We start from the raw sequence: 13,136 nt of genomic DNA, 5'->3' as shown, positions 1-13,136 counted from the left end.
AAGGGTCAGATTCATTTTCCGAAACATTCTGTCGCAGTAAGTCGTCCAGAGCTCAATCTGTGCCTTTCCAAGGAACCAATCGGCGTCCCATTGCACCCTCCATCAACATACGATCGATGACATCCAAGATCAGCATCAACACGTCAGCAAGATAGTTCATGCTAGCTGATGTGCGAATCCTTCTACTGCGACTTCTCGGTATCATCTTTCCCCCTCGAGATCTGCGGGGTTCTCCCTTATTTCCCCCCTCCGCTATTGCCAAATGATGTGAACAGTGCGAACTTCATATTGTTGATCTATTTTATCTGAGTTCACTTGAAATCACACCCTCAGCAACTTCATACATACCATGGCAAAGAATCCCGAAGTTATCCAGAATTTCGATCTGGGATGGGACGGCATACAGACCAGACCCCGCGTTCCTCTCTTCCTGATCCATGATGGCGGTGGTACAACTTTTGCATACCATTGTCTAGACTCTCTCGGACGCCCAACATACGGGATTTTCAATCCGCGCTATCACAGCGGCGGGAGTTTCGAAGGTGGAGTACGTGGGATGGGACGTCTTTACGCCGCAATGATCAGAAAAACCTGCGCTGCGCCTGACTTTCCGGGCAAACGCAACCCCGACGGAAGGATTGATATCCTTCTAGGTGGATGGAGTATGGGCGGCTTGCTCAGCCTCGAGATTGCAAAGGTGCTGACAGGTGATCGGGATGTGAACGTCATTGGTGTCTTGATGATGGAGAGCATGTGTCCGGTCAACTTGCTTAGTGGTGGAGGCTACCTCGAAACACTGGATCACCTAGTCATGGACAAGCCAAACAAGAACCTGGTTCTGTCGATACGAGCCATGAAGGAAGCACTACGGGCCATTCGGGAATGGAACCCCCCTATTTGGACAGGTCATCAATCTGGCCAACGACCGCGGTTCTCCCTCCTGCGAGCGGCCAATATTCTACCAACAAAAGGGAACCGACTGCATATACTAGACATTTACCGCCACGACCAGAATCTCGGGTGGGACAATTATGATCCCGATCTATTTACGGAGACATTGGAAGTCGAGGGCAATCATTTTGAAATGTTTTCCTTTCGGAATATTCCCGGGATCTCGGAAGCCATCCAGAGATGCTGTGACACATTGGAGAAGCTTAGCCAGTTGTAGTTTCTCCCGCGTCAGAATTTGTCCAGGTTGATGATTTTTGTCAAGGATGAACATCATGATGAGGCATTTTGTTCCACCTATTGGTCCCATATCCCTGTAACTAGTTCCAGAGTGATACGCCTATGGCTAAGCAGACATGCCTTGTCTATGTCTACTCGTAATGTAACTAGACTACTAGGTAGACCGTCGCTTTAGGTGGAACCCATTCTATATTAGACCACTTCCTCTAAACGATCAGCGGCTTATGTGAGACTAGAGGACTTACCCGCCTTTAAGTCTCGGCAAACGCGGAGAGTGGGGTTGACTCGGTGGCCTGAGCTGTATAGGCGATAAGAATTACCCTTTTTACCCGCTTGTAAGAGCTACTCTGTTGATCTTGACATTTTTGCAAGTGCTCACTTCATTGCAAGGATCTTGCGGGGAACCTAGAGGACCTTCTAGGCATGTGGTGCGATATTGAAACTTCGGCGAGGTAGGGTGATGATATCATGTCAATGGACGGGATAAGCTGTTTCATGCAGAATGTCAGACTATAGCGCCGCTGTTGCATCATGCAATAACACGATGCCTTATATCTGCACCTTAGGATGAGGTGAGACTGTCTTAGGTTCGAGGCCTCTCTATTCTAAATCCGGCATTGATCTCTGATCAGTCTTACTAGCATTCAGCCTGTGTGAGGGGTTGCAGCGTTTTATCCTGCAGGTTGTATATAATAGGAAAAATTATGATTCCGTACTCCGTTCCCAAGCGTGAGTCACACTCAGACTGCTGAATGAATCTTCCACCGCTAAAACAAATTCAGTTGGACTTGGGACACTCTTATGCGGTAACAGATTATCTACCTGGCCGATCAATATTCCACTGCCTTCACTCATCAACATACAAACATGGTAGACGAGAAACAAAAGGTAGTTTCGTCAATTTCATTTACATAGCGTTGATTTGAATTATTTAACTTTTTCCCTCGCAGACAGAAACCCCAAAACAAGTCGAACAAAATTCACAGTAACCAAGCCTTCCAGATTCTTCTACCAGTCTCAAATATTGTTACTAACATCAGCCAGATTCTACGAACATGGAACGAGCCTTATTGAGCATGTCTTCGGTAGCTTCATCCACGTGTTCCGCTTGACTCCTGGTGAAACTCTCTCCAACGCAGTCACCCGACATGAGCACTACCTAGCACTATGGTTGAAAGTGAACAAGGACCAAAAGGTCCTAGACGTCGGCTGTGGCAATGGGGGACCAACTCGGGAAATCGCGCGATTTCTTGACGTCAACGTTGTCGGGGTTGATCTGGAAGAACATCACGTTCAACATGCGAGGAAATTTACAGCAGCAGCCAAACTCGAAGATCGTGTCTCCTTTGTGGCGGCGGATTTTATGGACATGAAACTCGAAGAAGCCTCCTTTGACGGTGCTTATTCCATCGAGGCAACGGCCTATGCCCCCGACCTCCAGGCTGTCTACGCGCAGATCTTCAGAGTGCTTCGGCCAGGCGCCAGATTTGCTGTCTATGAGCCAGTCTTGGCCAGTAAGTATAGCGATGATGACCCGGCGCATCTGGAAACCCGACGTAAATATGAACAGGTGTTTGCCGCGCCACCGCTGCGGGAAGCATCAGCGGCCGTTGAAGCAATGAAAGCCGCTGGCTTCGAGATGGAGCTTGCGGAAGATTTGGCAGAGCGACCAGGTAGCATGCCATGGTATTACCCTATTGATGGGTCATATGGGATGATGGCATCGGTGTCAGATACGTTTGCCAAGAATTATTACTCGTTCCTTATGAACTCGTTCAGGTCTCGTGGGATCCTGTACTATATGGCCGGGACTCTGGAAAGGCTGAGGATCTTGCCACCTGGGACGCGAAACGAGGCAGTGCAGATAATGGACGCGATGGATTCTCTTTTAAAGGCGGGTGAGAAGGGGATTGTCACGCCGATGTTCCTGATGGTTGGGAGGAAACCTAAAGTCTAAACTCAGATCAACTCTTTCTGTGCTCCTTTTTGCGTATTCTTCGTACTCCAATCGACGCCATATCCGCATAGGGTAGAATACCTTCCAAATTCAAGTTAGAAGCGCGGCGTGTAAAAAGTAGTGGGTTAGAGCCTTCGGGCCATTATCAGAATTCATCTATCATGACTCCGGTACACATAAATAAGATGCCATAAATCAGTTATTCAGCGCAGGGCGACTGATCACCCCCGCTAGATTTGCATTATATAAGAAGGTTATGCCGCATCTTACGTCTTCTTACGTTGCTTATTATCCCCGCTTCTATTAACATTTTACCTCCGAGTCCCCGAGTTCCTACAGGGTTACTTCTTGTTCTCAATACTTCGGACTATCTGTTACAGTTTTTCCAACCCCCAAGCCGTGTTGATCGGTCGCCCATTATGGACGTGCATGCCCTTTATCACATGCTGCGGCTCGAGGTGCTGCATCCGAAACTATTAACCTTTGCAAGGGACGGACCGCTCCCGCTTATGTGGAACAACCTTACTACTCGGTCCAGTCCCCTTCAACGATCGGAGCTTGAAGCTCTCGCAGGTCGCACAGCACTGATCGCGGGTGCAACGTCCGGATGTGGACTGCAGCTGGCCAAGATTCTCGCAGCACATTGTAGCCAGCTTATCATCACCGCGCGCGACCCCCAGCGTGGCCAGCGGGCTCTGGAAGAAATCCGCGCAAGCCTCCCGAATGAAACTCAAACAAAGCCCAAAATCGATTTGTGGCCCCTTGAGATGGGATCCTTCCAGTCTATTCAGGATTTCAACGACCGGTTACTCTCACTCCCGTCACTCGATTTCGCAGTCCTCAACGCCGGGGTTTTCCATCTCCGCTTTGAGCAAACAGCCGACTCGTTCGAAACCCACCTGCAGGTGAACTACCTCGCATCTTGTCCGCTTTCACTGTCCCTACTCGCTACACTTGAACGCGGTCGGTCCCCGGACTCCCGCCCAGGAAGGCTTCTGAATGTTACATCCGAGGGACACGCGCTGGAGGACATCCCCCCTGGTAAAACTGCCGACGAGATCCTCGAGAGCTTCGGCGACCCGAAACTATCAACTTGCTATCAGCGTTACAGGCTTTCGAAACTGCTAACTATGATCTGGACGCACGAACTGGCTTCGTCTATTGATACTAGTGCCCACCGTGTTGAAATTGCTTCCTTTACGCCCGGAGCTAGTCAGACGCAGATTTGTCGGGACCTAGGAACCGGACCTATCGTGCGCACAGTCATGGGTCTGTTTTGTCAATCGGCTGAAGCCGGCGCCTGGACGTATGTCCGGGCTTTAACAGCAGAAGAATACCATGGCCGGTATTTCTTTCGGGAGCGCACTTACGAGTACGTCTTGAACCCTTCGCTCATCGAACGATCGCCAATTTGCTGACATTCCTATTTAGGCCTACGGACTGCGTCACTGCAGAAAAACACAAATTGTTTCGTGAAGATCTCGTCCGACAAACTCTCACGCTGCTGAAAGGTCAAATCTCAGTACCCTCAGAGTTGGACGACTGGTTGGCGATCTAGTCTGGTGGTGCGTTTGCGGCTTTTTTTTTTTTGTTTTTTTTCCCTCTCCTGATATGTTAACTAGACTAGCTAGTAACTAAAACTTACTAAGACAAGCTTTGTAGGAACCGTAGAACATGGGCTGTGCAACGTGGAGCACCACCGGGCCACTTTTCACGGTTTGGCATATTTATAGGGTCGTGTTAGACCGACACCCCCCCCCCCCGGTTATCCCGACACCCCCATTTCCTATTCGGTTTAGCATGGCCATGTGATATAGAAATTTGGCACTTAGTATAATTGTTTGAACAGAACATTTATCATTCTTTTAATCGTACAAAAAACGCTGCATTCATTAAGCAATCATAGGCCTTCATTCAGAGTTCGAATTCTGTCAGTTCTCGTCCCTCAACTACCGCGCTACCTTACTACGGCCAGCTCGCTGACTGCGTCGTAGTAACTCAACTTCTTCTTCCTCGCTGGTTTCCCCGTTCTCTTCGCTGGTTGGTGCCTCATTCTCATTATCCCTGTTTCTATCTTCTTTACTAACTTCAATCGTTTCAGTAGAGTTTTCTTTATTTCTAAAGCTCTATCTTCCGCGTTTTTTACGTCCTTGTTTTTCCTGATTATTCCGCTTTCGGCGTCTGACTGGTTGTTCTTGAGATAATTCGTATTCAAACGCGGATAGTTCTTACCGTATAAAGAAATTCTAAGTAACTCTATTCTGTATTATTTCTATCTCTGCCTCTGCTTCTGTTGCTCGATTTTCTGATCCGGCAGGACGCCTACGATAACGCTGTACAACTCGTAGCTCAAAAACCAGCGATCTCGGGTCAATAGGTAAGAGGTATTTATCCGTATAAAGATACTCGGAGATAGCTACATTTATAATGAAATAACGTATCAGATAGGCATTTAAGAATAAATCTATACGTATTCTCAGTCTCGTTGTGCATAAAGTCAAACGCTGCATAAAAAGTATCCCCTGTTACTGTTATCCTAACGATATCCAGTAAAGGCATCTGATATCGATTCGTTTTATAGATTGATTTTATGAAAAGGACTTTATAATTTATACGTAGCAGTTTAACGCAACTTTTATAAGTAATACATACAACTTTAACAATATCATCTTTATCGATATCTTAGACAAGGGTAAAGCTCCCTTCTGGACAGCCTTGAGAGCTGGGTCTTTCTAGGGCTTGGCGCCCTTAGGCCTCAGGCACCAGCCGTCGGTCAACCCCTTCAATGTCACCTGATTCCCCCGCAAAAAGGAGGTTCGATGGGCCGGAACTAGCCGTATCCAGAATGTACGGGGTAGAAACTGGAAACTATTGAAGCAAGGCAATATACGGAGTACTCAGGAACAAAACGATAAGGTCCAATGGGTAGTAATTCAATGATCACTCAGTGGTTTGGAGCTTCCAGCTCACGTGCCCTTTGTTTACCTCGAGCGGAGACCGCGGACCCCGAGCGCGTGTCGGTTCCGAGTCGTACGACCAGGCAGATGTCAGAATTTAGTCCCCTATTCGGGATTCCCCTATTTCTCTTGCCATCGGCGCTAGCGAGCAATCACCCGAGATTCTTTAAGATCCGAAGTCCCTAAAAGCATGCCTCGTCCTTCTAACACTCCACTCGGCAATTAATCACTCCACTCCTTCGTGAAAATCCATCATGACAGTTCCAGTTCCCCACCCTTACTATCCCTTGGACGCAGAGATCCCCAACTATGTCCCTAGGGAATTGAGTACCCCGGTGATACTTGCGACGTTCTCCGCTGCTTCCCTATTCGCTCTTACAACCGCCAAAATCATCGCGACTACTGTGAACCCCAGAATTAAAACTTCGGAGCTCTTAACGGTTCTCTGGTTTGCACTATGTATGTCTTTCCTTCCCCAATTCTATACACATCGAGTACTCACGAACGATAGGTGGTTGTATCCACCTCGTCCTCGAAGGCTACTATGCCCTTAACTGGTCCACGCTCCCGGGCTCCCAACACCTCCTCGCGCAACTCTGGAAAGAATATTCCTTGTCCGATTCGCGTTACCTTACGTCCGATGCCTTTATGATGATCATGGAGTCGATGACCGCATGGGCTTGGGGACCGTTGTCCTTCCTGATCGCCGCCCTTATCGTGACCGAGAACCCCTTCCGTCACCCGTTGCAGATCATTGTCTCTACTGGACAGCTTTACGGGAATATACTGTACTATGGGATTTGTGCGTTCGACTTTCTGGTACATGGAGTTGAGTACTCGAGGCCAGAGAACTACTACTTCTATGGATATTTTGTGTTTTTGAATTCGTTTTGGATTGTTATTCCTATTGGTATGTTGTCCTTGCCACGTCTCCCCCCTCCTTTCTCTCTTTCAAATCGGTGAGCGAAAGCTAACTGGATTTACATAGTTCTTATCGCAAGCAGTGTGAAGGCCTGCGCGGGAGCTTTTGCGGATGCCAAGAGGATGAGGACTGTCGGGACGAATGGAAGTTCTAAGAAAAGATCTTAAACAAGGCAATAATGTGCCATGGTTGACGGCACGTCATCCTCGGCCATGATTACGAAGAGTCTATGGGCCTTTCGCCTTGCGGTGAGAAGTAAATGTGGCAAATACGTATAAACTCACACTAATGTAAAAATAATGGGCAAATGCATGTTTGGATAAAGGAGGTGTATACTTTAGCAGGTTAGAGAAAATCAAAATGAGACAATTATTCCATCATTTTCGACAATTCTTGAGACTTTCAACAATTTCTAATTGCCAGGGATAATATTATCGTACGCCGCAAGAGAGAAACAAAAAGAAATATATAAACTCCTAGGATGCCGGTAGGCATTTTGGTTGCCTTGAGTGACGCGTCACCTCATAGTTGAAGGCGTATAAATTTTAGTGACTACTGGATGAAGCAAAGTTATAACGAGTGCACAATACTCAAGGATATAGCATTCAAGCAAAGCATTACCATTCATCTACCACTTTTCTTTCGTAATGGCTTCCCTCAACTATACTCTCCGACCCCCAAATCGCTCCGACGTCCCCGTTCTAAGCGACCTGTTATACAACTCAAAGCTCACATTAACCATTAATCGCCTTCTATTCAAGGATTGTCCAAACGAGCAAGCTCAGCGCAAGAATTACGCCTCTGTGTTTGATGGGCTTGAATCATCTCCTACTGAAACTGTTGCCGTGTGCGATGCCGCCTCCGGGGAGGTTGTAGGCCTCCTGGCATTCGCTCGAAAGAGACCTTCAGTTGATACCGATGAATCTGCTTCACCTTCGACTAAGGAACCCCAAAATAAACCGGATATTTTCAACCAAGAGGTGCTGGGGGCAGTCATGGAGACGGTGAAAACACTTTCGGAGAATACAAAGGGATTGGATCATTACGGTGGGCTTCCCGTTCTTGTCCTAAAATCCGGGGTTGAAACAGACAAAAGGAACTAACAAACTCTGTATAGCACTGATATTCATTGTTCTTCGACACGATTATCGTCATAAAGGCATTAGGAGAGAACTGGTGAAGCATGTTTTTCACAAAGCCAGGGCGGCCGGAGTTCCAGTGACGGTTTCCGCCGAACCTCAAGTATATAACTTTTTTGTCAACTGTGGGTTCAAACCCATAAAGCATGTGAATATTGATTTGGCGAAATTGGCTCCCCCATACTCGGGATATGGGACTTTCAGGCTGGCTAGCTTGATTTGGCATCGCGAGGATTGAAGTTGTGAGGAATATTTGGATAGCCACTTGCTGTGAAAAATCTTGTTTTCTCATTGCCTGAATGCAATCTTCAATCTGAACTATCTATTTACGCCCTGCCTGGGGCTGATCCATCCTACTATTCTTTTTTCTGTCTTTCCACTTCCTTGTTCTCATCTCTTCCCTCGACCGATCACTATATCTTGGAAGAGAAGATCAGCTGGCTGATTCAGATGATCAAATGATGTTCTGTCTAACGTTCCCCCAGTAACCATCCTCTTTTCAAAATTTCTGCCTATGACACTGGCTTCTCCTGACACCGATATCCCTGGGCCCACAAATCTATGGCAATCTGTATGTCACTGGGACACTATGACTGGTCGAAATTTTGGTGGGGAATTGCTGCATTTTCAAGCTGACAAATCACAAATCTAGAGCAATGGCAGTATGTCGTGGTTTCGCTATGATTGGTCAATATCAATCTGTCACTGATCACTTGTGATTGGCCGTCATAAAAATCACCTGCCTTGACGGTCAGAACCATAATACTGTACAGTTGCCGAGTTCGTGTGTCTGTTAAGATTCGTGGGGGTTAACTGACTTGCCTTTTAGTTATCCTTTACTATTTTACACCCTCAATCTACTGGTGCTAGCTATGACCACCACAAGAATCTCAGCCAGATCTTACGTTTCGTTGTATTGGTAAAACCACTTGCACCAGCGGGATCCACTCCGAGTGTGATGACATACACCCTTTCTCTTAGTCCGTGCCGAAGCCGGTGACATACCAGTTATAAACATTCACCCAGTCACGAGCCGGAGCATCAATTGTAGTGCTTAAGTGCTTACGTCCGGTCAAAAGTAACAAGAACGGACACTTATTCCTCCGTGTGTGAAGATAAAGCACACATACCTCCCGTCTGCACTCAAAAAACTTATCATCCCGCCAGTCTCAGCCACGAGAGACCCATTCGCTACATCAACAATACCCCCCTTGAGGCTTCATAAAGTTACCGAGTTGGAAACATCTACAAAATGTCCAACGATACTTACAATCTTGTCCAGTCCCGCTACGGTGACATCGCTAAGCAGAGTGGCACCACCCAGCAGCACGAGAAAGAAGAGCAGATCGCCAGGGCCTTTGGCTACAGTGCGGAAGATCTCAGTTCGCTTCCAGAGAAGACGAATCTCGGATTAAGCTGCGGAAACCCAGTAGGGTTTGCCAATATGAAAGAGGTGTGGTGCTTGATTGATCTCTTTGCATGAGGGTGACGAATGGAAAATGCTAACCTTCAATATGTAGGGTGAGACGATTCTGGACCTTGGCAGCGGCAGTGGAATTGACGTCCTCCTGGCGGCCCGAAAAGTCGGGGCCAACGGACAGGCAATCGGTGTTGACATGACAAAGGTGAGTGATTCGAGTTCGAGTTCTTGCCTCTGTATAGACTAGGATTGATAGTAGACACAGAGCATGATCGAACTCGCCGAGAAAAATACGCAGAAGGCGGGAGTCTCCAACGCCAGATTTATTGAAACAACTATCAATTCCGTGCCATTGCCAAGTTCCAGCGTCGACTGCATCATTAGTAACTGTGTCATCAACCTCGTCCCAGCCACCGACAAACCGGCCGTCTTTAAAGAGATTGCTCGCCTACTGAAGCCGGGCGGAAGGGTTGCCATCAGTGATATTCTGGCTCGAAAGCCGCTTCCGGATCACATGACTAAGAATATGGCGCTGTATGTTGGGTGTGTTGCCGGTGCGAGTGAGATTGCGAGGTATGAGGAGTATCTTGAGCAGGCCGGATTCGAGGGTACGTATACCGCCAACAAGGACACTTGAGGGTCTTATGTATTAACCTGCCGGTAGGTGTGCTCGTTATTGACACGAAGTCGGACCTGAATCTTTACAAGCAGTCATCGTATTTGCCTCAGAGCTCGTGCTGTGGCAGTGGGGGTTCGAGTAAGGAGACTACGAGTGACATTGCAGAGTTGGATTTCAATTTGTGGGTCGGTCAGTTATTACCATCCATCCTGACTCAAGCTTGATCGCGCTGTTGACAATTTTTCCAGGCTCGTTTCAAATCTACGCTATCAAGGCTTAGGTAATTTCGCTTAATAAATGTTATGGAGATGCTAGAATCCGGTTTGGTGAGAACGCTCTTGCCGTGCATGGCTCGGACAAGCGCAGTCCCATAGGTTCAGGATGAGTATTTACAAAGGGATGACCGTTAGAATTGGCCCAATTCGATGTCAATCAAATATTTCATCGTATGATCATTCATTTAGCAGCTGGAAAATGTCCACGTTCTTTACCATGCAGCTGGCACTGGACTGACACCCTAGTTCCGACCGCACATCCTGCATGTCGGAGTAGCTCCGCATAGATGAGATTATATCGGCTGCAGTTTCGCATGGGGTACATTGTCCAGATCGCCTGGAGTCCTGGCGCCGGTTGAGTGGTTGTAGCGTTGACGTATAAGGAGTGGAAGGGTCGAACGGAGCACTCAGCTCCGAGTTCCCGTCGGAAATTTGGCTGTCAGATGCAGCCATCTGTTGATAAGTAACTAGGCTCGAACTCGAGGTCGATGAAGTAGGCTCCGTAGCCTTTTTCTTGGGCGACGGATCGTTGCGCTCGTGATTTGATGGGCTCGGTCCCCCGGAATCCACTGTATTCGGTCTGAGGGATTGCCAAGAGTGCAATCGCGCCATTAGCACAGCTTCCGAGCGCGACGTGGGAAGAGAAATACGCGCTGTATGTGCTCTTAAATATTCTCGAACTTTCTGATCAGAAACACCATGCAGTATGAGCAGCGAGCGGAGAAGACTGTTCTCTATTGCCACCTTACGCACCGCCTCTTGCACCTCTCGTGTAGCGTTAATGCCCTCGATCTGAAATTTCTGCAGGCGTTGCTCAAGATCTTGGATATATTCTTTGCGCCGTGCACGCGCACGCCGTTGGTTATCGCGAATTCGTACTGATGACGAAATTTGATCAGTCTGGGATATTGTTAGTCCCCGAGAATGGCGCTGGATCGCACATATAACCTCTTGCAAGGTGGCCGACCTTGAGTTTTCTCGACTGTTTGTTTGGACTCTTGGTCCTCATCGTTGTTATTTTAAGATGGCCGTAAAGTGTGCTGTGGGATTGGGCAATTCGGAGGATCCAGATCCAGATCCAGTACGGGGAAGGAGAGTCAACGTCAATTAGTTACCTAGGCAAGGCTTACCAAGCCCACTTAGCCTGTTTGTGAATTTTCTTTTACTCAGCCAATCAGCACCCGCCAGTGACATCCTACTCGCCGCGTTTCGCCCCGATCTGGCGATCTAGAATATAAATAAGAGATCTGCTCTTCAGAATTGATTTCACCCAAACCGCATAAAGATCATATAAGAATAATAAGATCCCCTGATGATTGCTCGTTTTAGAATTCCCTTAGCACGCGAAATCACCCCGGTCATCGGCTCAGCGGCTAGTCTATCGCCTTACAGATATACTACCATGGCACATCCCGCGGTTGCCCAGTCGGTGCCAATTGTTCCCGACTCCGTCAATGGACATGAGAGCATACGATACCCCGAACACCCGTCTCTGGCTATACCCCAGAGCGAGGATGACGCCGAGATCCGTCAGAAATACCGCCCCTTCATTCTCGACGACGCGGCCGAGGACTGGGTTAGTGCCTTGGAGTTGACAACTGCCATGGACTTGGCAGCGCAGGAACTGCAAAAACCAAGCAACCGACTGAAGGTGCTGGTGTTGTACGGTAGCCTACGTCGACGATCATACTCTCGCCTGGTGGCGCTAGAAGCCAGCAGGATTCTCTCCCGTCTGGGGTGTGACGTGCGTGTGTTTAATCCCGAGGGGTTGCCGGTGAAGAATGACACCGAGCACGGCCATCCCAAGGTACAGGAGCTCCGAGATCTCAGCAAATGGAGCGACGGGCATGTTTGGGTATCCCCCGAACAACATGGGAATCTTGTGAGCACTTTTTTCCTGCCCTCCCCCTTCCAATGCATGATTTCTCATTACTGACCATCTACAGACCGCCGTCTTCAAAAATCAGATCGACTGGATACCGCTGTCTACCGGGAGTGTGCGTCCAACACAGGGCCGGACCCTCGCTATTGCGCAGGTGTGCGGAGGCTCGCAATCGTTCAACGCCGTTAACTCTCTACGTCTTCTCGGCCGGTGGATGCGTATGTTTACTATTCCGAATCAATCTTCGATCCCGAAAGCGTATACACAATTCCCCGATGAAGGTCAACCGGGAGATCAGAGGCTTATGCCTAGTGGTAACCGAGACCGACTGGTGGATTGCATGGAGGAGTTTGTAAAGTACACTTTTCTCATGCGGCCTCACTTGGAACTCTTTGGTGATCGGTTCAGTGAGCGGGAAGAGAAAAGGGCCAAGGAGGAGAAGCTGAGGCTGGCACGAGCGACACAACTTTAGCTTAATACCTGTGGGATGTGTCCGTTGTATATATAGTGTGGCATTGGAGAGGTCAGGCTATGTACTTTACTATATGTACTTTACTACATATGAATAAATTAGCCTTGTTGTACAAGATCCAGACGTCCTCCAACCCTCTTCTTCTAGCCTTGGATTCTAGCAGACAATATTCGCGGCAGTCTGTCAAAATCAGTGGAGATTTCTCTTTGCTGTCGCTCGCCCTTTCTAATACTAATGTTAATATGCTCTCCATCCGATGTTTAGATAGCAGTAACTACTAGACACTAGTAGTAACTACGAACTAG

At 48.0% G+C, this 13,136-nt stretch overlaps 6 protein-coding genes across 6 annotated transcripts; all 6 read left to right on the top strand.

Annotated features, from left to right (window-relative positions):
* Positions 1–349: 349 nt before the first annotated feature.
* KD926_001346 (thioesterase domain-containing protein) lies at positions 350–1,168 on the top strand (the record flags this gene model as incomplete). The annotated part of the gene is made up of 1 exon (XM_053105044.1): positions 350–1,168. One exon carries the CDS (start codon positions 350–352, stop codon positions 1,166–1,168), a length of 819 nt encoding a protein of 272 aa, XP_052951749.1.
* Positions 1,169–2,055: 887 nt separating this feature from the next.
* KD926_001345 (NAD(P)-binding protein) lies at positions 2,056–4,703 on the top strand (the record flags this gene model as incomplete). The annotated part of the gene is made up of 4 exons (XM_053105043.1): positions 2,056–2,084; positions 2,233–3,121; positions 3,526–4,517; positions 4,577–4,703. 4 exons carry the CDS (start codon positions 2,056–2,058, stop codon positions 4,701–4,703), a joined length of 2,037 nt encoding a protein of 678 aa, XP_052951748.1.
* Positions 4,704–6,356: 1,653 nt separating this feature from the next.
* Positions 6,357–7,191, top strand: KD926_001344 (EXPERA domain-containing protein; the record flags this gene model as incomplete). The annotated part of the gene is made up of 3 exons (XM_053105042.1): positions 6,357–6,561; positions 6,614–7,012; positions 7,091–7,191. 3 exons carry the CDS (start codon positions 6,357–6,359, stop codon positions 7,189–7,191), a joined length of 705 nt encoding a protein of 234 aa, XP_052951747.1.
* A 480-nt stretch (positions 7,192–7,671) lies between these two features.
* KD926_001343 (uncharacterized protein) lies at positions 7,672–8,127 on the top strand (the record flags this gene model as incomplete). The annotated part of the gene is made up of 1 exon (XM_053105041.1): positions 7,672–8,127. The coding sequence occupies one exon, from the start codon at positions 7,672–7,674 to the stop codon at positions 8,125–8,127; it is 456 nt and encodes a 151-aa protein (XP_052951746.1).
* A 1,288-nt stretch (positions 8,128–9,415) lies between these two features.
* On the top strand, positions 9,416–10,482 carry cyt19 (putative arsenic methyltransferase Cyt19; the record flags this gene model as incomplete). The annotated part of the gene is made up of 5 exons (XM_053105040.1): positions 9,416–9,616; positions 9,684–9,788; positions 9,849–10,191; positions 10,248–10,391; positions 10,451–10,482. 5 exons carry the CDS (start codon positions 9,416–9,418, stop codon positions 10,480–10,482), a joined length of 825 nt encoding a protein of 274 aa, XP_052951745.1.
* A 1,307-nt stretch (positions 10,483–11,789) lies between these two features.
* Positions 11,790–12,831, top strand: KD926_001341 (arsenic resistance protein ArsH; the record flags this gene model as incomplete). The annotated part of the gene is made up of 2 exons (XM_053105039.1): positions 11,790–12,359; positions 12,424–12,831. The coding sequence occupies 2 exons, from the start codon at positions 11,790–11,792 to the stop codon at positions 12,829–12,831; spliced, it is 978 nt and encodes a 325-aa protein (XP_052951744.1).
* Between the last annotated feature and the right edge of the window lie 305 nt (positions 12,832–13,136).

Source organism: Aspergillus affinis (genome assembly GCF_023601865.1).
Source record: "Aspergillus affinis strain CMG 70 chromosome Unknown NODE_127_length_104248_cov_91_105759, whole genome shotgun sequence".
Taxonomy (NCBI): Eukaryota; Fungi; Ascomycota; class Eurotiomycetes; order Eurotiales; family Aspergillaceae; genus Aspergillus; species Aspergillus affinis.
Note: the sequence above shows the minus strand (reverse complement) of the source record. Positions and strands in the feature narration are given on the sequence as shown.